Source organism: Sipha flava, unplaced genomic scaffold, assembly GCF_003268045.1.
Source record: "Sipha flava isolate LNK unplaced genomic scaffold, YSA_version1 223_pilon_pilon, whole genome shotgun sequence".
NCBI lineage: Eukaryota > Metazoa > Arthropoda > Insecta > Hemiptera > Aphididae > Sipha > Sipha flava.
The window spans coordinates 351,283-377,923 of NW_020272855.1; the positions used below are offsets into that span (position 1 = coordinate 351,283).

General features: G+C 24.9%; 1 protein-coding gene across 3 annotated transcripts in view; it reads right to left on the minus strand.

The window, feature by feature from the left end:
* LOC112683294 (high affinity cAMP-specific and IBMX-insensitive 3',5'-cyclic phosphodiesterase 8-like) overlaps positions 1-22,827 on the minus strand; it is a 99,982-nt gene extending 77,155 nt beyond the window's left edge. Inside the window, exons 1-2 of one of the 3 annotated variants that reach the window (XM_025554247.1) lie at positions 22,374-22,826; positions 3,955-4,164 (exon numbers count right to left, since the gene is read on the minus strand). In XM_025554247.1, coding sequence (XP_025410032.1) covers positions 3,955-4,057 — 103 coding nt within the window. In that variant the 5' untranslated portion in view covers positions 4,058-4,164; positions 22,374-22,826. Of the gene's footprint in view, positions 1-3,954; positions 4,165-22,373 lie in introns of those variants that run through there. The other 2 variants (XM_025554245.1, XM_025554246.1) reach the window with 2 other exon arrangements.
* Between the last annotated feature and the right edge of the window lie 3,814 nt (positions 22,828-26,641).

The window sequence follows — 26,641 nt, forward strand, 5'->3', positions numbered from 1 at the left end:
TTGACTGATAGAGGACGTTACTGTTCAATTTATTTAAATTAATAAACTTTTGTTTTTTTTTTATTTTATCAGATTAACAATTTTAATAATTATGATTGTATTAGTACAATAATAATTGCTTATGTGATTATATAATTTTACTTAAATATATAAGGTTTAATATGGCTTATGAATATATTTTCATTTTTGAAATATTTTTAAGTCTTAAAACAACAATCAGTTATAATTTTACAAATTATGGTGGACTATTAAACTTTTCATTTAATTTTTAGAAAATATTTTAGATACAACTTCTCGGTTTCATTGGAGATTTAGGCATTAAAAATTAACGCTTTGTGATACAGCTAAAGTATATTAGCTAGAGTGATAGGAGAAGTGGCGATCAAATCAATACTGATAAGACAAAGATAATGGAACATATTGAGAGTGGAGAGAATCCCAGTGAGATGGAAAATTTAATTTATTAAAAATATATCGATTTTAAATATTTATAATAATATTAAAAATAAATAAATATTCAAATAAATAAAGTCCAAAAAGCATTTTATGCACTTACAACATTTTTAAGTTCCAAAATACTATCTTGGAAAACAAAAACAAGATAGTATGTGGCTATTATAAGGCCGACTCTCATGTATGACTGTGAAGCTTGGGCAAAAATTAAATAAATTTAAAAGAACTTGAGAAAATTTAAGAACAGTGTTGAGAAATACATGTGGACCCATTATGGATGAAACAACAGGAAATTAGCATAGGAGACGTAATAGAGCTGTATGATATATTGGAGCTCAAGCTACATATTTTGTTAAGGGTTAAAAAATTCAGTGGATCGACTACATAATGAGAAGAAAAGAGAATGAAACATTTAGAGCAACAATGGAATAGAAAATTTGAAAAAAAAAAGACCTAGAAAGAATGGATTGACATTTTGGAAAAATATTTAAGAACCCTAGTAGTTATTGACTGGAAAGATACAGTACTTAATAGCGACAGATGGTGGGGTGTAGTAATGGTGCTAAGACTTCTTAGAAAGTAGTTATACCAGAAGAAAAGAAGAAGAAAATATTTTGACAAATTATATTTTATATTATGTACTTATTCAAGTAAATAGAAAATTATTTGCACCATATTCTTACTACGTATTGAGTAAAGTGAGCATTTTTTTTTTTTTTTATTGAAATTGTATTTTATATTTACATTTCTTAAGTATTACTGTTCAGTTAGTTAGTTAGCAAAACGAGAAGAATACCTAACACTTAATTATAAAATCTCTCTCTATTTTTTCCAATTTTTATAAATTGCTTTTTATTAACAAAATATACATTGTTTAAAGCAAGTATGTCATAATTAGTCAGCTTTGCCTCTATTTCTTCTAGCTTTTCGCAGTATTCTAGATAACTATAAACAAATTTCAAAAATAATCTTTTTAAAGCATACTCGCTTTTAATTTAAATATATAAAAGGTAAATATATGAGCTTATTATTATCTCAAAAGTTCATTAAATATTCATAAATAATCAATTACTTTTTCGCCTCTATATGGATCTACCATTCTATGTAGATAATAAAATTTGTTAATTCATATTTATTCATACTTTGTAAAGTTTTATATACAAACAATTATTCTACACATTATTCTAGTAATAATAATTAAAGACATAAAAACTAGAATTGGAAAATGTGTATACTGCGGAATATTCCATATTTTTATAATAACAAATTATATAACTAAAAAAAAAATCAAAGACATTTTTTAAACCTATTACGATGTCTATCTTCAACTTTAATAAATCATACGACTAAATGCCATTGTATTTTTAATTTTTTTTTTAACTGCATACAATTTTAACCTTATTAGCTTAGACATATATACAGCTAACTATATAAATTGTTGAATTCGCTACTTATCTTTTTATTACCGGTATAATAAAAAAGAACCAACCATTTTAATGACATATGATCTTTTAATTGAAATAGAATTTAAAATGAACACATAAGTTTTAACTAGAAAATACCTGAATTATAATTGAATTTTAGGTACGCTCATATTCTTCATGTTAGTATTTTTTAAATATTTTTATTTTATTAAAAATAAGTTGCGGTAAAAAAAGAAATTTCAATTATAATTTAATTTTTCTTTCAAATATTTATATTGTATGTATTTGTATTTTTTTAATTTAATGATTAATTTGTAATTTTTTTGTGAATGTTACCAAAGTTAATAATTTAAATGTATTTTGTAGAGAAAATCTAAAAGATTCATATCATGTTAACTATGCATCAATACAGGGACATCTTTGGGGGTCATGACAGTCACCTTCTTTCATGGTATTGTTTTCTTCAAATTTTTTTTATTTATTATTAATATCACACTAGAAAAATAAATAAATGTGAATACATGTACAAAGTTTTCCCTTCTACTATAAAAGTGTCTAGGGACGCTACTGCATCAATGTCCCATTTAATCACTAGAATTGTTTATAATTGATAATTATCAAGAATCATGGAATCATTATAATTCATATAGTTTTTCTACAGATAAATATTACTTAATTTTTAGTTTTTTTCAAGGTTATTGTTCAACACGCCAAATGATTGTCTTGTTTTTATTAAACCTATTCATGATTTATAACTACAGTTTATTAACTATGACTTGTCATTTAATACGCAATCAAATTTATTTTACAATCATAAAATCAAATATATACTTTAGATATGCTGTTAAATGATTATACCGTATCGGAAAAATTAAACTTCAAAGTATGAATAATAGAATGCAATTACATGTAAATAATAATATAGAATTGAAATTACAACAAAATTAAAATGTAAATATCGTTATTTACCTATATTCAATAAAATTAAGAATAATTTAAATTTGTTTCCAGATGTTGATGGTTGAATGACTAATTTTCTTTAGTAAAAATGAAGATTAATTAAGCCAGAATATTGCAAAAAATAATGAATACATATATTTATATAAAAAATACTTAAAGCGATTTTTTATAAATATAAATATGGGGAATGGATCGATGGGCTGACAACCATTAAGCAGACAATACATGAGGCCAACAGTTTACTGGGCTGACAAAATATAAAAATATGTAATTTTACTTTATTCATTATGTTCTTATATCTGTATTTATCGAATTCACTTTAAAGCTAATAGATCGACTTTAGCAAAACATCACCAAATCCTGTATTTTTTTTATTGACTTCGATAACTGTTTATATGTTCTATACACACACGCAAAATTACAACAGCTAAGTACACAAGGTCATCAGATTATCACCTAAAATAAAAATTATTACAATCATAATTTTCTACAACAGATTTAAAACTATTTTGTTCATTTATTGACAAATATTTTATTCAAAATTTTAATTAATAACTTATGAAATAAGCGTTTTATTGATTGAGTTTACCCAGACTAATTCTTATACAGTAAATTCGATAAGTACATGCATAAGAACTTAACGAATAATGTAAGTTTGTAAAAATATTAAAAATTGTATTTTATTATAATTTGTCGGCCCTGTGGACTATCAGTACATGGGTGGTTGGCCCCATGTACTGTCTACCCGAATGTTGTCAACCTAATATCATGTTACCGTAGATAGGTTACACAATGAAAATTATTTTCATGACATTTATCCAACATTTAAGTAAAATATAGATCCAATTACATTTAAAAAAAATAAAATAATTCGATAACGGTCTATAAATCTAACTATCACTATAACATTTTTCAGTTTTATAAATTCGTTTATTATTTTACTAAATATTAAATTAATAATATCACAACATACTCGTACAACTAAAAGTTAAAATATATTCAGTTCAGACTTTAGATAAACACATTTTTGAACTGTTACAATTTCATTCTAAAATATCATTCATTAGCAATTCACGTATTGATATTATGAATAGTAAACAGTAATAGTAGTACATACCTGATTTACTGTATACACGATGGTCTAATGTAACGATATTGTATTTTTCAATCGATTCGTGGCGATACTTGAAGACGTCTTTACTATTAGACGCATAACCCATGTGCACCCCATTCGTATTCTTATTCACCAGCCATCATTTTGACCGTCATGTGCACGGTAAGGTTACGTAATCTTTACAACTGCCCACGCCACATATGACCAACAGACCTAAAATATATAATAACTGTGATAACTTATATTGTATATTGAAATATTTTTATTTTGAATAAATATAAATCATTATAAATATTAATCAAAAAGTTGACATATCAATTAAATTTGAAGTTAAATGTTTTAACTATTTTGCTGTTATGGACGATTTTATTCAATGTAATGATTTTTTTAATTAGAATATCAAATAAATAGTGTGTTTTTAATTTTTTGTGAAAAAAAAATAAATTATTTCTTATAAATGCTTTTATACTACTAAGTGATTTTGTGTATTTAATTTGAAAATCAAAACAATAAAAATGCAATGTTTTAATTCATTAAATCTAGTTAATAGGAATCATTTTTACGCAAAAAAATTATTTTAAGTAAACATACAAGCTACTATACTATACTGAGTATTGTATATTCCATAGTTGTAGTGTAGTGCAACGATCATAATCGTGTACATATTTGTTTTTCATTCAACATGACAAATCGAAAGACAAATGATGGTGAGGACTTCCGATTACAAAAACCATTTATCTTGACTTCTTAAAATCGGCAAAAACTATTGTGACAAGACATGTAGTTACACAGCAACTATAACTTTTCCACAACTCCATTTAAATTCTATACACAAACTCATCATTCTACTCATATATAAGCACACTCTAAAACCAAGAATTAACGACCATGACCTATAGTTCGGTTAGTACCACTTTTCTTGTAGTTAAAATTATGATTTTATAAAAAGCGAAAAAAGGCATGCTACAACAACATCAAACTGTTATAGTTCGATATTACGTTAATTTGTATACTGATGAAAATATTATTTTTAATTGAACATAGGTACTGTAAATATTTGAAATTGTTTTCATTAAATATACTTTGATTGATTCGCTAATATAAATCTAGATGAATATAAAATTGTTAAAAATTAAGTAAAAATCAAAAATCCATTATTAAATCTTAAATAATATGAAGTGCTATTTTTTGTTAAGGTATAATGTTTTTTAGTGTTCGCTATATTATTTTTTCTTTATGCCAAACTCTCTATTTTTACAGTCGATAGAGAAGTTATTTGACTTAAAACTAGTATTCGTGACAATAATGCATTATTACCAACCATTTGAATTAATGAAATTTATTGACAGTGAATAATGATTTGTAAAAATAAACGAACCCTGCTTTAAATTAAATTTATAATCAATATAGTATTATAAGCTTTAAGGTTTTATTTTAAATATTTCGGCTCGAAATATAAAATCAAACAGAATAATAAATCATATAATAGTAATAGCATTATTAATAATATATAATGTATATAGATAGAAAAATTATCTTTTTAAATAAATGTTAAAATTATAATGTTTTGTATACTCCTATATTCATTATTTAATATTTCGTTTAACTCAAAGTTTTTAAACAAATAAACAATATAAGAATAAACATAGACTTACATGATAAAACAAAAATTCATCGAGCAAAAAAACATCTTCAATCACGATATTAATACAATATATAATATTTAGATAAGGAGCTTTAGTATCTTATTTTAAAACTATAATCATACATGCTCGTATATACGATAAACTGAAAATAACTTTTCTTTTACATTTTTAAACAAAATCTTAATATTATAATTTTTAGAAATGGGTGACAAATTTTTTATTTAAATAAAATTGTATCAAATATTTATAACTAAAGTTATACAACTCATTGATAATGTCTATATTTCCAACTATTTTAAAATCATATCAGAATATTTAAAATTTTCAATTATAATAAATTCTTACTCGCGCTATCAATTATAATATGCCTTAGAAAAAGTTAAAAATTATAAATATCATTTTTCTAATAAGACTTAGATCAAAATCTGATTAAATTAAGTTTGACAATAAAGACTAATTTAAACTAAAAATACACTTTAATTATTTATAGCATAACATACCTTTTATATCAAAATATGAATCAGTTTTTTCATCAAAATATGAATTTTTTCTATTTCTATTTCTATAAAGGTGTGGCACCATATAAAATTTTCAATAGATAATTTATTTTTCAAATGATGTCATACTACTTACCCTGGTATAACATGCTTCGATGTTTTTGGCGACAATAGTAATTTATAATTCAAAAAAAATAAATGAGGTATAGAGTAATAAATATTATTTTTGATTGATCGCTAGAAACGATATCGAAGAAATGTTTATGCTTTAGAAATATAATATTATTCTGCTTAATTTCTTAAGTACATTTTAAAGTTAATTTTTTCTAATAATTTGTAAGTTGGAGATCACTATAAGATGGATAACTAGAATATTTAGATGATTTATTTAAAATTGTCAAACTTTAGTGGTAACTGATAATTTCTAAGCAAATCTTCAACAGTTCACGTTTTTAACTTTAGATGACAAGTAAAAAGTAAGTACCAAACTAATGGTTAACATTTTTGAAATCTTAATAATCATATAAACCTTTAAATAAACACCATGTGAATAATAATAAGTTGTCATACGGCATAAGGGTTGTATAAAATGCGCATTATACTCATAATGTGAAAATTTTAGCTTCTCAAAGATAAATGAATTGTTACTTTCACAGGATAAAATATTTACATAAAATGTTACATAATTAAAAAAATGACTTAAAACATCCATGGATGTTTAAATTTGAATGTACTAAATACCTTTTGTGCATAATTAAAGTAGAAACTAGAGAAACGATTCCAATACATTTTCTTACTACTTTTTTCATAGAATAATAGAATAACATTGATAAATTACAAGTTGTTTTTAATTCCAATAAAACTTATGATTCGCTCATTACTCAAGATTAATTTGATTAACTGATTAAATACATTTTACTTTTTAATGAACAATGTGTAGGTATGTAAAGTATAATTTTAATATTAAATTAATCGAACGAAATGAATAACTATATCACAGCATTAGGAAATCAGTTCTACATTATATTAACCGATCAAATTATTGTGTAAAGAATTTATTTTTTATTATTTTATAGAAAAAAGTGTATATATATATATATATACACTATATACTATATCATATTATAAACATCGAGTTATGATTTAAAAATATAAGTACAAAATAAGAAGAAATATGAGTCCAATGTTATTCAGTGACTTTTTCTAAAATAAATATTAAAATAATAGAAATAAAAGGGTAGTGTTAAAAATGTATACAGATTGAAGATTCTGAGCAAAGTGAGTAAGCTTTGACTTTATGATTTAAAACTTTTTCCTATTAACATTTAATGTAAAAATATAAAATTTAGAAGTCTTTATTCAAGCTTCTTCAATGGATCGGAAATATATTTACTCTCGAAATCAAGGGATTTTGATTTTTAATTTTATCACCAGGAAAATATGCATTAAAAATAGCAATATTGTTTTAAAGAAATAAGCCAAAATGTTAAGTACCATTTAAAACGAAATATGTGATGAAATATAATGTATATAACGAAATACCCATAATACATCAACATAATATATCATTCACTTCTGAAGTTTCAATCAAATCCAAGATAAGAGCAGTGACAATATGATTGAACCTTGAAATAAAATTTTTATTCAATGAAAAACATGTAACAGTAGGAAAGATTAATAATTAAAAAATAATTTTATACCAAAATTTAAACCACTTACAAATTTTACACATTAAAAATTATATCTAACAAAATATACAACTAAAGAAAAATTAAAAATGGTTAATAATAAATTAATATTTTAATTTTAGGAGCACAAATTAAAAAACATCATTCTTTTTAACTACGAGTTACTAATTTAACTTTTATAATTTTCAATAAAACTAAAAACCATTTATTAATTAAAGGTAGTAAATTAAATACACATCAAATATTAAACTTACAATAAATTAAGAACTAATTAATATAATGTGAAGCAGTTAAATTTATACACAATTTTAAAATAAAATATAAATTAATAAACAGCACTAATAAATAATTCAAAAATATTCTAAATGAAATACTAATACAAAATAATATAATTAAACGACAGTGATTAATAATAAATTGAATAAATTAAAAACAAATCATTTTTAAATAGTTCCAGAATATAAATGTAATGCTATTATTATCATTTAAATTAATGACATTTATAAGAAAACTATATATTTTATAAATAATAATATAATTCAAAAATTCAAATCTTATCTAACTATAATTTACACGAAACAAATAAATTAACTTATAACAAATTCGAAAAAAATCATACCTAAAATCCAAAAGAAAATGTTATTAAAATACTGTTATAAAATAATGGCTCCATACTTATATCCACATAAAATAACATAAATAAAATAATTCGACTCATCTATTAATAAAATTTGAAAGTACTTCATATAATCTTGCTAAATATTAAAGCTCATTCATAAAAAACTAACATGAACACTGATGCTTCTATAAAAAATACATGTGATTTTGTTGAAAAATTTTAAAAACTAATATCGAACCATGTATAAAATGATTTCTCTTGACTTTAAAAATGTATATACTTTCATTCCTTGATATTAAACAACACATATTTTATAAAATAAGCTTATATACATAATAAAATAAATACAAACAAAATACAAGAAATTATGCAATCAATAAATATAATCATTAATAAAAATTATTTTCAATATAACAATAAATTATAATTTCAAAAAGAAGGGTTAATAATGGGTTGACATTTTTGACTTTAAAAATCTTTAAAAAATATCCTCCTTCTTTTGAAAATTCTGGCATATATAAATTAGGTGCCTAATTGTAATAAATTTTATTTAGATAAGACAAATGGATATTTTAAATAAGATATAAAGAACACATTTCTGAAATAAAATTAAAAAGACTGCCCCTAATTCAAATTTTGCTGAACATGTTAAAAAATTGGGTTTAGTAAATTGAATCCCATTTAATTAATTTTAAGTAAACTGAGTCCCGCCTAAAAAAAAAAAAAAAAAGGTAAATTGAGTCCCTCTTATAAAAATGAAATCTGTAAATTGAGTCCCTCGTATAGAAATAAAATCTATAAATTGAGTCCTTTTTAAAAATTAAAGCGGTAATTTGAAATATGGTGAAATGCTGTTTTTTTTATTTAACACACTTTTAATTATATTAACACAATTGTATACTACGTATATTAAACTTACATTTATCAATTATCACATATCACATCCAGCGTTGTTGTAGATAGTTAGGTACTTGTATAAATATTGCATAATAATACGGAACGAAATATAATAATATTTAACGATGTAACGATAAGATACTTACCTATCGTACTCGGTGAATTTAAACCTTTATCAACGATTATATTTATAATTTAATACATTTAAATGAATTAAATACATTAAATATTTTAGACGTGGGACTCAGTTTACCAATTTCAATATTATTATTGGGACAAAGTTACCTATTTCGAAAAAAGATAAATTCGTTTGGGACTCAATTTACCTACGCCCTAAAAAATAACAATAATATATATTTTGATATTAATAAAAACTAAGAAATATTAAATACTCAAAATAACATTTACAATAATTCAGTTTTAGGAGAGTTACACATACAAATTGAAACAAAGAAAAATTATTTTAATAATATTTTATATGTACACAATGATTTAAAAAAAAATACCTTATATCAATAAATTTTAAATAATAATAAATAATTATAACCACAATATTTATTTATCATAGCAGATCTATATTAGATCTATATCTAATAAGATTTCATTTTCAATAATCTCTCCTATTATAATAAATTGTCTGAATGTATTCCTTCCTTTATTTTTTCAAATTCAGTCTCGATTTTCTTGAATTTATATACCAGATGATGAATTTCCAATTCTAAACCGGTCTTACTTTACAAATATAATAATACTCTAGACTAAGATTTTTTAATATTTAATTAATCAAAAATAATGAAACTTTTTAAAATGGTGATCAAAGGTAATTGTTTTTTTAATTAACCTTTATAGATCATATCTTAATATTTATTATACCGGATATTTCATACAAATTTATAAAAATATATTTAAAGTGTGAAAGTACTTAAAAAAATATTGTCTTCTTGGGACTATATTTACAGGTTACTTTTATTATAATAATTTTATATCAAGTTATCAAATAATATTTCCTAGTAGAATTACAATGTTTAATATGAATAATATGGTATTTATACAGTATGTATATTAATAGGAAAGTCAGTACTTATTATTCCGAACATAATAAAGATATTGAAGTTCCATTTTTTTTTTAACATAATATGTAACTTATAGCCCATCTTTAACCATGGTTAAAAAATATCTAAAATTCAAAACCACCAAAAAATTTCAAAAATAGCCACTTTGTAGAATTAATTATAAGTTAGTCAGAGAAAAAAATATTTGAAATCGGTTGAATTTTGAATGAATGAGAGCTCAAAAATAATCAGCAAAAAACAAAAATATTACAAAAAATATTAATGAGTTGTGTGTACTTCATTACCTAATATCATAGTATTAGTTATCTATTTAAAAGTTTAAAAACCATACAATTTTAAAATTTGATGTATTTTTTGAAAACATAAGAAGTTCTCATTCATTCATTCATTCATTCAAAATTCAACCGATTTCAAAATATTTTTTTCCTCTGAATAACTTATAAGTAATTATACAAAGTTGTTATATTCGAAAATTTTCAAACTTTTTTTTAAGTGATAAATATTATATTTTAAAACATATAATAAAAAGCCATAACTTATAATACTAATGTATTTTTATATAAATAATAATAATTTTTCTTGACATGCATGTCTACATTTCAATATCAAGAATTATAAAATTCACAGACAATAAAATAATCACTGAACTACTCTAGTATTTCAGTTCTAGATACGTTGATCTCCTATATTTTCAAGCACAACCGTTGTTCTCAAATTTTACTCTCAATTTCAACCGAACAATTCTTTTGTATTTCTGCTATTTTTAAATCTGTGAAAACAATGACTCCTGTCTGACCTCTATTCAAATTTCTAAACAAAATGTAACCTTATTTTCTATGATTATTGTAGTTCATCCTGTCCTTTTTTTGGGTAAAGTCTTCGGTTTTTTTAGATTAGTTATTAGAAGGTGTCTAAGTCTTAGACTCTAAGATAAGGTTTTGGGTTAGACCATAGTTTCTTTTTATTAGTTGATTTTTTATTCTAACTTTCAATATTTATATTTTCCTTGATCAATTCATTAACAAATAGAACATCATTAGAACATGCTAACCATATAGTAGTCAGTGGCGGTTTTTATGGGGTGGTGAAGGGGGCGCTCGCCCCCCCCCCCCCTTGGATTTTTTTTTAGTCGACGATTATGTTATGTATATCATATTATTTTCACAATATAATATGTACAAACTTTTTTTTAAATTATTTATTGATTTGTTTTTTTTTTTTTTGATATCAACATGAATTTTGAATTGATAACAATGGAACAATATGCGTTATTTTTAATTCAAATTTTACTAAAATATGCTTAAATTGCTTTAAATTTATTAGCTCAGTTATGCATTTATTATTCATGTTTTTGTTTAGATTATAGTCAAATCAATAGACTTTTTATTATATTTTTATATAATATTATGTACAAAGTTAAAGGTAAGTATGATTCAGGGACTGTTACTTTATAAAGATTCCAATAAAACTAAATATTTAAATTATGAAATAAAAAAATGAAAGTTATATGTCAATTAATTATTATAGGACCATAAACCAATTGTATTCTTTATTTGATATATGTAATTATGGTGAGGGGAACCAAAAAATTTAAAATACTCCCCCCCTTGATATTTTATCAAAACCACCACTGATAGTAGTTGTTTCACTCGTCACAACAAAAATGAAAACGATTATCAACATAACGTTATTATTTTTATATAACAACACCAAAAATAGTCAACGTGCTATTAATACTAGTATCAATATATATTATGATATGAAATAGTTAATTGTTAATCTAAGTTATTTTTGAAAAATAATATAATATACGATTATATAGAATGTTTACAATATTAATAATGAGCAATTGTAATCGCTTTGAAAAATATTAAATATCCCACACAAATTCATAATATAAATAACGTATCTTTAATATTAATGTAAAACAGAAAGATATGAAAAAAATTAAATAAAATAAAAAAACATTAAAATTTAATTGAATAAACATGTATTACAACTATTGTAGATGGTGAACCTATGGCAGTAAAAGCTTATGTTAGGGTACATTAAGAATTTTAAAGTATAACATCGTACAGGTATATTAATAAAAGTTTTATATGTTCAATCTTGAATTCGTTCTTTTCTTAATATTTAATGTAATATTTAATTATATAAATACATGGACCATAACTTATATTCTATATATATTCACGTGTAATACGTGTATATACGACATGTATAATTATCACGATGAAGAAAAAATTAACCTCATCTTTACACAGTAGTTATAATTAATAAAAAAATCAAATGAAAACTGTTATCTTCAGTAGAAGTATTTACAAATGTTATAATATTAATGGTTATGAGATATTGTCTATCGCGAAGTCGTGCGTGATTTTATCAAATTTAAACGTAACCCATAAAAAATACAGCCATGAAGAAATCGAAAACACTAAAATTTCCCTTGAGGTAAGGCTGGGGTGATGGTGTTTTCAAACTCTACGCATCATCGTCAAAAGGTTATCGTACAAATTTTAAAAACTGTCAAACAAATTCATACAAATTACGTACTAAAAAATGACATTGAAAAAAATTGAAAATACTAAAATTTCTCTTGAGATGGGGCTGAGATGACGTCACCCGGCCCCACCTATGATTTTTGTTCGATAACAGGAAAACCATTATCATTATCATAAATATTCGGGAAATTGTCATATATATTCATACAAATTTCATACTAAATATTGGTGAAGAACATTTTCAAAAATTCCAATAAGGTAGGGCTGGGTTGATGTACGTCACTTTCTGTATCTTGAACCGACCTCAATGTTAAGAATGCAAATTAGAAATTGACATATTATTGGTTATTATATAAAAATAAAATATTTGTTTACGATAATATCTACAGTCCTGTTAAGTCCACTCGAAAAATGTATAATATTTAAATTTTGACTGTAAGTCAAGACTACCAAAATTAATCTGTGTGGAGATCAGTTCAAAGTAAAGGCATACTTATTAAAAAAAAAAAATTAAAGTTGCTTAGGACTAAGCTACAACTATAATGGAATTTTACTTCAAAATTTGAAACAATTCAAAAAAGAAAAAAAAAAAATTATCATCAGTTCAATACAATTATTACTATCCATATGAAAATGAAATACAATAAATATTTACGAAGAAAAAATTCAAATAAATCGTACTAATTAAAAAATAAATGCACTGCAAATTTAATAAAATCATTCAATGTTGACCCTTATTTATTCATTTTTAAATGTATTTTTTTGAAAATAATATACCAGCATCAAAGGTGAGCATTAAATATTTATATACATATAAATAACTGAGGAAAATAATTTAAGAGAAATGAAAACATTCATAATTAATCTTAAATTTACATTTTTAAATTATCACTAATGTTATCTTTTTAAAATTAAATTTTAATGAGACTTTATCTTAAGTTCAATACTTATAGTTTTTTTTTTTAAATATATTTAAGGCAATTTGAAATAAATGGATGTTTTAAATTGAATATTAGTAGTGTATAGGTCTGTGACATTTATTAATCTTATGGCACATTGTTTTTATAGAAATACAAACTTTTTAATATCATTTTTATTACTACACTAAACGCATATTTTACATCTTGAATTGGTTGGAACTCAGATTCCAAATGCAGAGATAACGTTTATACTTACAATAATTTAATTAATATTTTCCATAATAATGATTGAAATGAAACACGTTCCCTAAATAAATTTTCTGTTTGTGTTTCATTTTAATGGTTTCTACATTTTTTGTTTATTTGAGTCATTAACGTTAAATATGAAGTGTAATAGATACTTAATAAAGATAATATACATATAGTATTATATTTAATAACAACATTATGAGATAGAAGAACATTTTATAAAAAACAAAAATATCTTAGAACTATATTGTAAAATAGAGAACTATTGTTTGATAAGTTAAATATATTTGAAATAATGGATGCGTTAAATGAATGGCATAGGTTTTTTGTTTTTATACATATATTTAAATAATTTACGAATAAAGGAAAATGATTACCTATGTTACAAAATCAATGTATATACTTAATATCATAATATGTTTTAATGTCAGTAAGATTACATAAATAAATATTTTCCAAAAATTTTTGAAATTTTTCTGTATTTTTAATTATTTATATTTTTTTTTTTATTTTTTTCACAAAGAAAATCTTATGAAAATTCTGTTTTCAATTTTTAAATTTTAAGAATAAAAGTTCTAATAATTCTATGAATTTAACAACAAAATGTAGCAGCTTTATGTGATATTTGTTGTTTTGTCTACATTTGATACTGTAACGTTTATTTTTAAATTATGTTAAATTATTTTTTATTAATTAATAAAAATTTAGTATTTTATTTTCAAGAATTTTGATATAATCTAAAATAACTGTATTGAAGTTTTTCGATAAAACATTTTGAAGTATCAAGATTTTATTAAAAATTAGTGTGTTGTAAATTTTCTTATTTATATTAGCTTTTTGTCAGTTATATGCGATTAAAACTAATGGAAATTTCGTAAAATTTCCTCCTACTCAGTATCACTTACGAAAAAATGTTTGTGGTTGTGATGATCAGAGAAATCATACTGATCAAATTCATGTACACAGACACAAAAAATAAAAATGTAATTAAAAGTATTACAAGTTATGATAAAAGCAATATATTTCTTGTTTCACCCAGAACCTTAAAATATATATATAGTACTTATTATAATAATCAACGTAATAATATGTTTAGCTATAGGTATAGCTACTCCAAATTAATTATTTTTAGTAAAATAATTTTAAGATTTCGGTAAGCGTACTAAAATGCTTCTAATAAAATTAGAACAATAAAAACATTTCATACTGCAAATTTGTAATTAGTAATAACCTTCTAGTAATAGGTAATTGAAAACAATTAGATCTTCAAAAGTATTTGATTAAGATAACTTTATTGAGATTTTCAATGATTTTAATGTTTTTTTCTTTAAATGTTGATAATGCTTTAATTTCTAATAAATTTTATTGTAATTGAATTAAATTTATATGAATTTGAACGGTACACAAAATCAATATTAACTTTAATGACAAATAACATTTAAAGAAAATCAAATATTTATACATAAAACGTTTTAAAAGCAATCTTGTTAAATATAATTCCGTGCATTAATAATTATATTTATATATTGTTAATAAAGTGACACGCAAATTAATAAATAAGTTTTATACGTAAATATAATTGTGATTTAGATATATCTGTTTAAAGAAAACAAATTAAATATTATAAAACAAATATAAATACCCAAGATTTAAGTGATCGCATCAACATTGAGCATATTTGGACTGTATACATTTTAATATTAAATTAAATATATAAACCATGCATGTATTGAAATAGAAAGTAAATATTTTTTTAGTAACATTAAGGTATTTAGATTGTTTTCAATGTTAAGAGTCTCCCAACAGCTCTCCTAACAAATAAAGCACAGATCGAATTGTTTTTTTTAGATAACGAGCCACTACACAAACAGTAGCCTACCCACCAATGGTTATTGGTTTTTTTTTCAAAGATAATATTATGTTACTGGCGATGTAGTGCCAGTACTAATGTCAACAGCATCGTATATGTACAAACCAACATTATATATTATATTTTATTTGCAGTTTTCAATTTAAAATTGAATTAGAATATATCTCGATATCACTAAAGGTGTTTTAATTATACTTGGTGATAATACCGCAAAAGTCTGTTGATCTGAAATACGACTGTTAAACTTGGCAAAACTTGAAGTAATTAAAGCACTTGAAATATAATATTAGAAATTTACGTCTTATCAAAATCATTGAGTATAACTGTCTGTCACTATTTTAACAGCTATTTTTTTTCTCATGAGAACAATTAGATAAGAATTATTTCAGGAAAATAATTAATCAATTATATTTTAATTGGAATAGATTTACAAAACTAATTATGTTTTTATTTAACGACAGTATTTTTTAAATTTAAATTATATTTTATTAATATATTAATAAATAAATAAATAAATAATATATAGAAATAAATAAATTCTTAGTCTGGAGCAGGCCTATGGACAGGAAGGGATTCAAGGAAGGGGTTAAAAATTATATATGCGATATTAGGTAAAAAGTCAACATAAAAATACACGTTGGAATTTTCACAATCAAAAATATCAGGATTGAAAATGACAACAAGTGTCCGAATAGCTTAAACAGCTGACATTTTAGTGAAAATGCATTCTGTTGAATTTACAGAATTTTCAAAATTTACAGTAGGTGGAAAATGCCCGAAAATTAAATAAAAAAATGTGGCGATCCCAGAAGATTTGCATTGTTAAACAAAAATAGACAACTATGTATGCATTTTTAAGTCAAATTAATTTTTCTAGAATGAAGACTAAATATATTATTAGTAAAACTGTATGCAAAAAAGATCCTTAATAGTTGGGTTAGATCCCACGATCTCCCTTTGCACACAGGCTTGGCCTGGAGTATTAATTTATTTGTAAAATACGACTGATTATGAATTAAAAATTAATTATCAGGTATATACAAAGTCAATAAAATAACGACTTAAATATACTTAAAAATATAATAATACACCAGACTAAACATTTATTTATTTATGTATTTGTTTATTTCTTTATATATTCATATACGAGTATTAATTAAAAAATTATTTTTATTTTATTTTTTATTATTTTATTATCTATTTTATTATTCTCTAGTCATGAGTCATGTTTTCAGTAATCCAAGAGTTTTAAAAATAAAATAAAATATAAATTCATTAGTATATTATTATAATGTAGTATTGTAAATTGTATGTTTGAATTTTAGATATAAATAATTATGTTTAATAGAACATAAAATATATTTGTTAGTTAAATCAGTTAATAGAATTATTATAAATAAATTAACTAACGAAAAAATAATCTACCAATAAGTTATTCTCCAATGGCCTAAATATGATCATGGGTTTTAGTTTTTAGAATGAGTACATAAAAATTAAAGTTAGCTTATTATATATTAATATGAATAATCAAGAAAATTGTTGAAATATTTAACTCTGATGTATTGATCTAAATTATTAATTAAATACAGTATATTCACACTGGGTTTTATTTCTAAGAATAAAACATTCACTTTAGAAAATTTATTTTTAAAAACAGGTATTAATTATATATAAATCAAATTTATTAAATAAAAAGTATTTGGGCTTAAGTTTCGTCCAAATGGGTTATAATAATAAGTCAATACAATAAAATACGATAAAACTTATTTATATGTATTTAAATATACATCTTGAAAATACATATCAAAATGAAAAATTAATAATTTTTTCATGTTTTAATTTCAGAACATTTATCAAAAAATCGCTGCATATGAACTGCGCGCCTAAAAATGGAAATATAAGTATGCTGCAATAACCGAGTTGCGTCCACAAGAATAATAAACATAATAAAGTATAAATATTTGATAATAAACTCATAGATTATTTCGATTATCGATACCCTATCAGTAAATTATACCTTACTATTTATTGTTGGAAATTAATTTTGTACGTGATAGTATCAGTTTTACTGGGACATTCACTTCGATCATTCAACGTGCAATTGGATATATCATCGATAGTAAATACTATTATAACACTATAGTTATTATAATTAATGATATTATTTTTCATTATAATATTGAAATAATAATATTTTAATGAAAATCTGAAAATTAGTGTATAGTGAAAAAATAAACAAGTATATTATATTAATGGATACAAAATTGCATTAAGCGATAACTAATTTGGGCGAGATAAGAAATAATAAAGACAAAATTTACATGAAAAAATTTAGGACGTGTTGTACAAATACTAAAGACACAACTCGTATAAAATATCTTTAATAGATGCAATTAGAATGTGCCGCAAAAAATACTTACCACTGTAAAGTTGAGTCAAACACATTTTTTCAGTGTCGACTATACAAGTATATCTATTATATATTACATATACTCGTATAGTCGACACTGAAAAAATGTGTCTGACATCTATATATATACATATATAATATTTTATATTATTATATATATATAGGTATATTATATTTCAATATCTGTTATATATTACATAACAATATCCAGTTAGTTTTCTGCTTTTTTAGCTTATAAATTAAAAAGGAAATCTTCTTAGGGTATATCATAGTATATCATTTGAAATTTCCTACTAAAATCAAAAGAGAATAAATTTACCACAAAAAAGCGTTAAATATTTTTATGTATATAAAGTAAGTAATCTAAGTAACTATAAAAATTATTAAAACTTAAGTATATTTTATAAATATAAAATATATATTATGTTGTAACAGTCTTATAAACATGATACATTTTTCACATTTTAAGAATTTTAGAAAAAATGCAGTACTAATAAGTTCTACAAATAAGAATTAGCGAAGGATATTATGCTGGAGCTTATAATTACATCCTAAAAGGCAAACATGATAAAAATTGTATCATCTAAATTAAACAGTTTACAACAAAACTCATTGCTGAAATATGGTAAAGTATTATTATTTTTAGTATTATTAAATATCATGATGTAAAATTATTTTGAATAATGCAATATTTTATTTAACTTTTTAACTTAAAAAGTGATTTATTTAAAAAATATCTATTACTAAACTTAATTACAAAAGTTTTGTCATTTTCAAAGTATTGTTAACCATTTGGTTAATATATGGTTGAATAAAATAAATACCTATAAGTCGAACAAGTATTTCTATACCAATTATAAAGCCCTCTCGTAATAAGGGGCCAAACAAATATGTACCCTAAACCAGTGGTTCTCAACCTTTTTAGGACCACGACTCAAATTTTCTTCCAAAAATCTATCGCGACTTCATAGTTTCACATTTATAGAATCAATAAAAATAATTTCAAAAAACAAATTTTTTCTATTTTATTACTTATTTATTAATTTATAATAATAATAATAATAATAATAATAATTATAATAATAATATAATACTTAATTAATAATTAGGTGTATGTGATAAATGTGCTTGTGCTTACAATCTGTATAATTAAAAAAACTTCTCGTGATCCCTTAGGGGGTCGCGACCCACAGTTTGAGAAACGCTGCCCTAAACCATTAACAACTGTTGACCATCGATAAAGTCCAACGGTGTTTATTGTAAATACTTTTTGCATTTTTTATGTGATTTTTTTTTGTTTCTTCGATAATAAGATTATTTGGTAAAAGAATTATAAAATATAATCATATAATAAATTTAATTGAACCTCAATATAAAATAAATTACCGATTTAAAGTTGAATAAGTTTTTATTTTTATCTTAATTGATAATTGATACTTATAAATTAGTTAGTAACAGTTAAAATATTTCTTTTAAATATTAAAAGACTGCCAGTTTTAGGTGTGTCATATTATGAGTATAACAAAGAATTATTATATTTCATATACTTCATTTAAATAATTGAATACAATAATCAAATTTAGTGACATAAGTGGTAAATTAGATATGACAATAGTAAATATACTATATGGATGGTCTTAAATTTTTGACACCAATTGGGAATTTATCAACCGAAAAAATTTAAATTACTATCTGTGAGTTTGTTGCTCAATTTCTTATAAAAAGGAGCCTGAATATAAATTTTAATATAAGTATTTGAAAGTTAAAAAAAAACATTACTGTTAATAATTTAGTACCGAAAAATTTTCAGAAATATCGCAGTAAGTGTAAGTATGCTAATAAATACAATTATAAAATATGTATTATAAAATTAGTACATATATATAAATAGTATTATGTACTATATATAACAGTGGTTCGAAACTTTTTTAGTAATGCGGAAAACCGTTTTCGTTGAAAATCTTTGAGACCCACCAATAGTTATACGTGTATTATGTACACATACGTCAGTTATTATAATTTATTCATTAAAAGATATTTATTTTTCAAAAAAAAAAAAACTTCATTGGACTAGATTAGATTCAAGAGTTATATAATTTAATGTGATTTTCGATTATCCCCCACGAGAGAATCAATATCTGGATTAAAACTGAAATGTTATAGCCTTAAATCACTTTCAAAATTCAAATTCAGTTTAAAATTGTATTTTATACTCATATATTTTAATGAATATTTGGGACATATATGTCATTGGAAAATTCATAGCTACAACTTTTATGTATTGTTGTTTTACCATAGCATCTTTTGAAAGACTTCAACTTATTTGTTACATAAAATTGTATAGTTATGTAAATGATAACTAAACATTTTGCATAATAAATATTTAAAAACTTTAAACACTATAGGTACGTTAATAAAAGTTAATAAAAATTATGATTCGTCTAGTTTAATAGCAATTGTGTTGAGATAAAGAAGGGATAATCTAGATAGAGATAATAAGATTATCTATGAGATAATTAATATTATTGATCAGTAGCGCAATTGTGGGGGGCAGGGGGGGAAGTGCCCTCTCTAAAATTTTTTTGAGAGATAAAGGTATAATTTTGCCTCCCCAAATAATCTAACAGTATAAATAGCACCTTTTATTTATGAATTCTTATGTGTTTTATTTAACAATATTGGTACCTGCTACCTACAATTTATGTTTATCTAAACCATAAAATGAATTATAAGACATCTAAAATCAAACAATTAGATATAGTGTATAAAATACATACAATAAAAATATGTTTTAACTGGTGAGGGGGAGGGGTGACAGGGTTTTGGTAATAATAAATATATTATATTGCCCCCCTAGATTTTTTCCCAATTACGCCACTGTTATTGATTAAAAAACGTATAAATCGTGGTTTTAATAACAGAAATATGTAATTTTGTAACAAAATATTGGATATGTGCAAGTATTCTGTTTTTTTTTCTAATTAAATTGAAAATATTCACGTCAACTATTAGATATTATCTAAGCTTTATTTTGATTAGACATTAAATTCGTTTAAAATCATTACCATTAATGCCAGCTATAATAAAAAGAATACGATGTGTACAATGTTCACAGATGTTCGGCAGATTTAAACTTAGACCTAAAACTATTTTTGATGATGTATAGCAATCAGTTTCGGAAAAAAGGAACCAATTGAACTAGCAAATGATGATAATTTCCAATAACATTAAAAAGACAACCATGATGAGTAAATATAATTTACGCAACTACGCGACACGATTTAATTATTTTTTAGTAGGATTGTATCTTTCCTCGTCTCTAAATGACCCTGTTAATGGCAACTTATACAAAAAAAGTAATGGTCAAATTCACATTGAACTCAAACCTATAAATGTATATAACATATAAAAAGGAAATGTATATAGGTACTATATACAATACAGTAATTATATTATAAATATATATGTTTTTATTTTATACTGTGGGGGCGTTCTATCAAAAGGCATTGAGTGATTATTTTTTTAAATTTTACAAGAGAGCAAAAACATAAAAATTATGAACGGTTTCTTTTGCGGGCGTCTTAGGTTTTGTAAACATAACTATTTACCGGATCGGCCGTTAAATCATACCGTTTTAAATAAACGTTCCAGATAACGATCGAGGATTAAAATAATAAAAATATAAATAATAATAAAACACCTACATTTCGCACAAACAAATAAAAAACTAGCCACTTGGTGTGCATTCCAATCGAACGCCCGCGATATTACAAAATCTGCTTATACCTACACAATATTTATGTGAAAGCACGCGTCAGTGGCGTAACCAGGATGGCACGGTGCTTAAAAAGAACGGGATAGCGGGGGAGTCGAAAACCATGGTCTAAATAAAATTGTTTGTGATCAGTTTTGATTTGTGTTCGATCGGTAAACGAAACGCGGCACCTGCTTGGGCTTCCGAAAAAAAATTTCGGCTCCGTACCATCGGTTTCTCGTGTTATATCGACAACAATACTACTACGTAAGTACACATTAATATACCGTAAACTCACCGATGTTTTCATTGTCCGGCACGTGGAAACGTGGTGTAGCGTTTGAATCGATACGAATACGGACTTTGGGCAGCAACAACGATCACTACCGGGGAATCAAGGCACTCTCGTGATGAAAACAGCGACGGACGGGCGTAACAGGAAAACGGTGGGCGAAAAAAAAAAAAATCAAAACGAGCGACCGCGGAGAAAACGAAAACTCGGTCAACGAATGAAGTGATGACCAACGACCGGTCGCGAACGGCGGTTACCGGATACGCGGTCGGAGAAACGGTTTGGCACACGACGTCGAACACAAAACGACGCGGCTGCGGCGTCGGCCGCACACACAACACACGCTCACGCGATGCCGCGAAACGCGTACGCAAAAACAACAACACAACTCGCACACGTACGCGATCGTCCGCCGGTCGCCGGTGATCTGCCGCGCGGCCACGGAAGCACGGTGCGCTGCGGCGGTGGCAGCGGCGGTCGTACGGTGGTCGCCGCGCGCCGGCCGGCGATGGCGAAACGGCCGAGTGCACGTCTCCCGAAGACGGTGGCGCAGCCATCGGCAACGATACAAAGCTCCCGGGGCGGCGGCTGCAATAAAGTTGGCGGGAAACCGTTCGGTCGCGCCGCGTTACGCGGAACAACTTTTCTTCCGGCCAAGCGCACTGTCGATGGACGGTGGGGCGGAAAATATGTACATCTCACCGAGACACATCGTCCTTTGATGTTGTTACCGCGACGACGAATACCACGTCTGTTCCTATTACGACCGATCACAGTCCGTCCGCGGGACCGTACAAACGGATTTGTTGCATTAATACATTAATGTGTGTCCGCCGTAAATGCATACTACACGTGTGTGGGCGTGCGAAATACGTAAAATTCGATTCGATAACCTCTCGGAACGGGAACTGTTGGGATGTTCGAAAACGATTTGCAAAGCGTCGCAGCAATCGTTGTTTTCGATCCGTTCGTTTATAAGTACACGTTTTTTCACGCTAGTGACGATTATGATTTCGACACAAACCAATCACGCTGTAGAATATACATCAACAGTATAATAATTCCAATCATTTTTCAAATCGTTTCTTAATACGTATAAATTATAATATTTTAAACATCAATGTCGTGCAGGTATGGACCAAGGTCGTTTATAACACTTATTTCATTATTATTTCGACCACAGTTTTATTAGTCGAAATTACATCGTAGAAAAAAAAATCTTATTCTATTAATTTTTGAACGCAGATTTTAAAAATATGTTTACGAAAACCGTACACGGTTAATATTTGTATTACTGTGTAGAAATGTTACATGGTTCCGTTGCATAGAAAGTGCTGCAGCAGTCGCGTCCCTCCTTTTTAAAAGCGGTTTTGGTATAATGGTATCTAGTAATAACTAAGCAAAATTAATTTAGATATTCATTCATCAGTATAAAACGAGATTTATTATTTTTAAACGGAATCAATTACTTGTCTTGATTTTGAAACTCGTGAGTATACAACACGACCTACATAATTAATAGTTGGTAATGTTTTCAAGTTTTTATGACGCTATACTTTACTTTTGTAGTGCAAAATTGTAAAAATTGAAAATTGAAAACCGAACATTCTTAATATCTCTAATCTTGTTTCTTATAATGTCTGTAATAATAATATCATTACATGGACTATTGAGGCCGTCAGATGACTGCGAATTAACACTAAAATTTATTTGAATTTGATTATATATTATATCGTTATATGCGAGTAGCTATATTAAACAAGGATTTTAATCAGTGATCATCATCAGTAATTAAAACTGAAATAATGCTGACGTATCATAAAATAATGGTATCATAAATAAAATAACGTTATTTTTCGACCGTTATTTTGTCCGTCAGTATACATAACATAAATCTACCGTTTAAGAAATACAATACATGATATTAAAACAAAGTGATTTTTTATTTTGTATCACACGATGACTAGATGTCATAATTTTCAATTAAATCCTTTGATTACCCGTAGGTACTATATTAAATCTATTAAATCAGCCAACTACTAGCTGCTCACGACGAAGTATGAATAACAGTAATATGGGGAATACGTGTATAGCTGTGGATTATTATTATAATCTACGCGAAAAGCCGATGATAGGATTAATACAATCATAATTGTATATGAAATGTTTACAGCTTAACAGACGAAAAGTATTATTAGCGTATAAGAAAAGTTTTGAAAATGAATTTTCATCGGCTATTATTATAGTTCTTCATAGACCTCTGGGTACGATCATAACTCGTGTTTCCGTCAAAGTCGTTCCAATCTGATCGTTTAGTCATTACTTTTTACACATATTAATAGAAGCAGTTGGTACTCTATTAGTCCGCAGGTACTTTTAACTGCCACTATATTATTTATGGCTTCATGAAATTTTAACTATTTGTAATTGTTCAGTCACAATGAAACGATGTTAGAAAAAACTATACGCAAATTATAAACGCTGGTCTATACCATTGTAGCGTTATAATTATAACAAAATATAATTCTTATAACTTAACAATATAAGCAATTATATTTTGTGTGTATATAAATCTATATAATAAAATAAAATATATTATAATAATATATAATATAATAAATAAAATTCTGAAAAAGTCATCTTAAAAGATTCTTAGAAACATTTTTTAGAAAAGCCTCTTCTCTTCATATAGTTATAGTCATGGTATGTTCGAGTATTATTTTTTATTCCATAATTGTCTAAATTACAATCAAACATTTTTAAAATAAAGTATTATTTTAAATCGAATTTTGATGTATAATACGTTTTACCGTTACATATTATTTACTATTATAATATATAATTAGTAACAGGGAACTAATGGTACACGGATTAATTCATTAAAGTGAACCACATTCAATGTTGAGAAAAGAACAATTAATAAATAAATAATAATATAAATATCTGTGAAATACTTCACCAGGACATCCGTGAAATATTATATTATTATAATGTACTTGTATTTTATATATATATAAGGGTAGGTATGTGTCCAAATAAATACGACTATTTCACTAAATATTTTCAATACATTTTTAAACAGACATACATTAAGGTTTATAATTATTAAAGTATCTCTACAAATCGAAACTATCACTTGGATTTATGTGAAAAATCATTTTGATTAGATCATTTGTTTATTAACTGCGAGATATATATATATGGTCATATTCTGGGATAATTTCTAAGTGAATATGAAAAATTACATTTTTACATTTTTTCCTATTAAAAAGTGATTTGTCTTTTAGGGCATTTGCAATACGATCTTCAATTTCGCTTAATTTGATATCAAGAAGAATCGGATATTAGTATAGAAAAATATTAAGGAACGTTTAGAAAAATGATACAATTTCAGTGATGTAAAATTATGGACGAAAATTTTGATGAATATACAAGTATACTTATGTTGAAATGTATCATACTAATTATTTATTAAATTTATTCGATTTTTATTCTATTACTATAAATTATTCAACATATACTTTTTTTTTGTCATAATAATTACCATTTTATATTATGAGCTTGTTCCGTTGAAATAAATAAATAAATATACACTTAAATATTTTTTTTAAATGATATTGGAAATAAATATTATAATAGTGTACGGTTTTCTCAAAAATCGCGTTCGTTTTTGTCAATTTATACGTATTTTATTTATTACTATTGTGAAACTGAACATCCATGTTTTAATTTATTTTTACTCAACTATACTCAACAAAGATGTACATTAAATATAATATTTAGTATTCCATAGTACGAAAAATAATTGGAAGGATAATATCCAAAGTAGACGTGCACTATTAAATTAATTGCTGTTTTTTTTTTTTACTTTTGTAAGTATTATGACGTAACTTGTTTAATCGTATTGTAATAGTTCAAAACTATAGTTGTTTTTCAGAACAACCCATCATTTTTTAGAACTGTACATTACAGTTAGTTTCTGTTTTTTTCTTCTTTTTTTTTAAGTTTCAAGAACCACATTAAACTTCTACCATTAAATAAGGCGTGTACCGGTTGCTCCCAAAAGTACCTTTTTTATACCAGAAATTGAATGGCTTCACTTAATTTTTGGTCTCTTATTACTACCCGCATGTGAAGTAGACGATTATTTTATTGAAGATCTTATGTCAATTCAGCATTTATCAGAAAAATTAGTTGAATTTTCAGACTATTTAGTTGACACATATAATTCCTCGAGTTCAAATTTTCCCACCTTCTTTATGGACTATGAATTC